This window comes from Labeo rohita, chromosome 6 (assembly GCF_022985175.1).
Source record: "Labeo rohita strain BAU-BD-2019 chromosome 6, IGBB_LRoh.1.0, whole genome shotgun sequence".
NCBI lineage: Eukaryota > Metazoa > Chordata > Actinopteri > Cypriniformes > Cyprinidae > Labeo > Labeo rohita.
The window spans coordinates 35,166,808-35,169,350 of record NC_066874.1 but is presented as its reverse complement, the minus strand read 5'-3'; the positions used below and the strand labels follow the sequence as shown (position 1 = coordinate 35,169,350).

Here is a 2,543-nt window from a genome sequence, read left to right as displayed (position 1 = left end):
AATTAAGAAAAAAGATATATATATACTGTACTAATGTGCCAAAAATCACTGAAGAATTTGAGAAATTATTGCAATGATTATTATTAATGTAACTTTATTTTAGTATCATTGCAATACTGTTTTATTCATGTTTTTTATGTTTTATTTTTATTTATTTTTTTCACTTAAAAAAAAAAAAATAAATAAAAATATTTTATATATTAATTTTGTATTAATTTTATGCATTTTTTAGTTTCAGATATTTTAGGATATCAAGTTGAACTAAATTAAAACAAAAAAGGTGGCATGGCAATATTTATTTTATATCATTTAGCATTTATTTCAAGTTTGAATGTTTCATCCAGTGAATTTTACATGACATTTTAAAGACAGACTGTTTAAGTTTTCCTGCTTCCAAATTTTATATTTAATTAATATCTTTACAAATTTCCTGTTTAGTTAACATCTTTATATAATAGATAACAGTTTTTTTTATTTTGTAACACACTGACTCTTATTTATTGCACACTTGCATCACTTTTTTCAGTCCAGGTTTTATCTTAACCAGCATTATTGTTAATGGACATTAAGTATTCTATATTTTGAATGTTTGTTTTTCGGTATATATGTATACATATATACATATATACATATATATACATATATATATATATATATATATATATATATATATATATATATATATATATATATATATATATATATATATATATATATATATATATATATACACACACACACACACACACACACACACATTACACTTCTTTTACTGTGGTAGAATTACTAATGTGGTTCACTGCATTTACATTCATTCATTCATTCATTTAGCAGATGCTTTTATCTTAAGTGATTTATGAGTACGTGATTGATTGTTTCTGTTCTTGTGTGTGTGTTTCAGTGGGTTGGACATGGCGGCTCTGCTGTGTAAGCTGGGCTTCAGTGAGTCTGTGGTTCAGTCCAGGATGGCGGCGGGCACCAGCACGTTTGTTTTAGCGTACGCCGTCCACAAGCTCTTCGCTCCGGTGCGGATCAGCATCACGCTGGTGTCCGTGCCGCTGATCGTCAGACACCTCAGGAAGACGGGACTCTTCAGAGCCGGCCCGTCCGGCCCGTGAGCTCCGACGACACGTTCATAAGCTTCTCCAAAGCGCTTCATTCATACTCGACTACGACACTAATTTACTGCGGTGTGCAATGTGACCGTGATGCTTTGGGTGGAATGGTGTAGAGACGAATCGAGTGCCTCTCGCAACGCGACCGCTGATTCGAGTCATTTTCTGATCAGGACTTTCATGAATGTTCTTCAGTTTTAAGCTCTACAGTCCTTATGTGATGTTTGATGACATTTACTGATTTTATCAGCTGTGATTTTTCTAAGTTTATTAGTTAATAAAGGACTGTGATGTGTTGGTTTGTCTTATTGTAAGACAGTTGAATTCATTTAGTTCACACTAATGTTAATCACCTCTATCAAACAGGCTTTTTAGGAGATTTCAGGACTTTTGTGACTGTTAATTATATTGAAATTTTCATTGTATAATATTGGAAATCTTAATATTGTAAAGACAATGTTATATTTGGCTGTTTAATTATATAATAAAATATATGCCTTATAAGGACTAACTGGTTTTGTTTCTTTTTTTTTTCTTCTTTCCTTTTTTCTTATGTGAATAAGTATCACGGGTATATTTGTAGCAACAGCCAACAATACATTGTATGGGTCAAAATGATTGATTTTTCTTTAATGCCAAAAATCATTAGGTTATTAAGTAAAGATCATGTTCCATGAAGATATATGAAGGTATGTTTCCTACCATAATTTTATCAAAACGTTTTATTAGTAATATGCATTGCTAAGAACTTCATTTGGACAACTTGGTGATTTTCTCAATATTTTTTTTTTTTTTTCGTTTTCCCCACCCTCAGATTCTAGATTTCAAATAGTTGTATCTTGATCAGATATTGTCCTGTCATCAGTGGAAAGCTTTTTTTGTTCAGATGATGTATAAATCATGCTTTCAATGGTCACATGGGTTTGACGTCTCTGCTGGTCTTCAGTTTGCACAGAAACCAAAAACAACAGCACACTTCATTTTTTTCAACACCACAGTTTATTTGCATGCAATTTTTAAAATCATGTGATTTCATGCAGAGAAAAGTACATTTTATACCATCTCAAGACTTTTCACATTAAAAGCTTGTTTTTTGTTTAGTTTTATATGGGTTAAAAAAAACAGGAAATATTTCTCAGAAAAAAAAAAGAAAAAATTTGAGATGGTATGTAAGATAATCACAATGATTTGAAGCAAGACCTTTTTTTCCTTTTAGGTTTATTACACGTTTTGCACATTTGAGACATTAAACAGCAACTTTGTATGGCACATTTACTCCTATTAAAAAAAAGAAAAATACACAAAAATACAAAAAGTATATTAAATAAATAGTAGTAGTGATGCTAAAAACCATGATTTGAAATAGAATAGTCACTTCAACAAAGTGCATCTCAGGACAACATTAAAAGAGTAACTAATTTGACAGGA

At 30.5% G+C, this 2,543-nt stretch overlaps 1 protein-coding gene across 2 annotated transcripts in view; it reads left to right on the top strand.

Moving 5' to 3' along the window:
• fam210b (family with sequence similarity 210 member B) overlaps positions 1–1,622 on the top strand; it is a 5,693-nt gene extending 4,071 nt beyond the window's left edge. For both annotated transcript variants that reach the window (XM_051113330.1, XM_051113331.1), the window contains exon 3: positions 902–1,622. In XM_051113330.1, the coding sequence (XP_050969287.1) occupies positions 902–1,118 (217 nt within the window). In that variant the 3' untranslated portion in view covers positions 1,119–1,622. The remainder of the gene's footprint in view (positions 1–901) is intronic.
• The last annotated feature ends 921 nt before the right edge of the window (positions 1,623–2,543 follow it).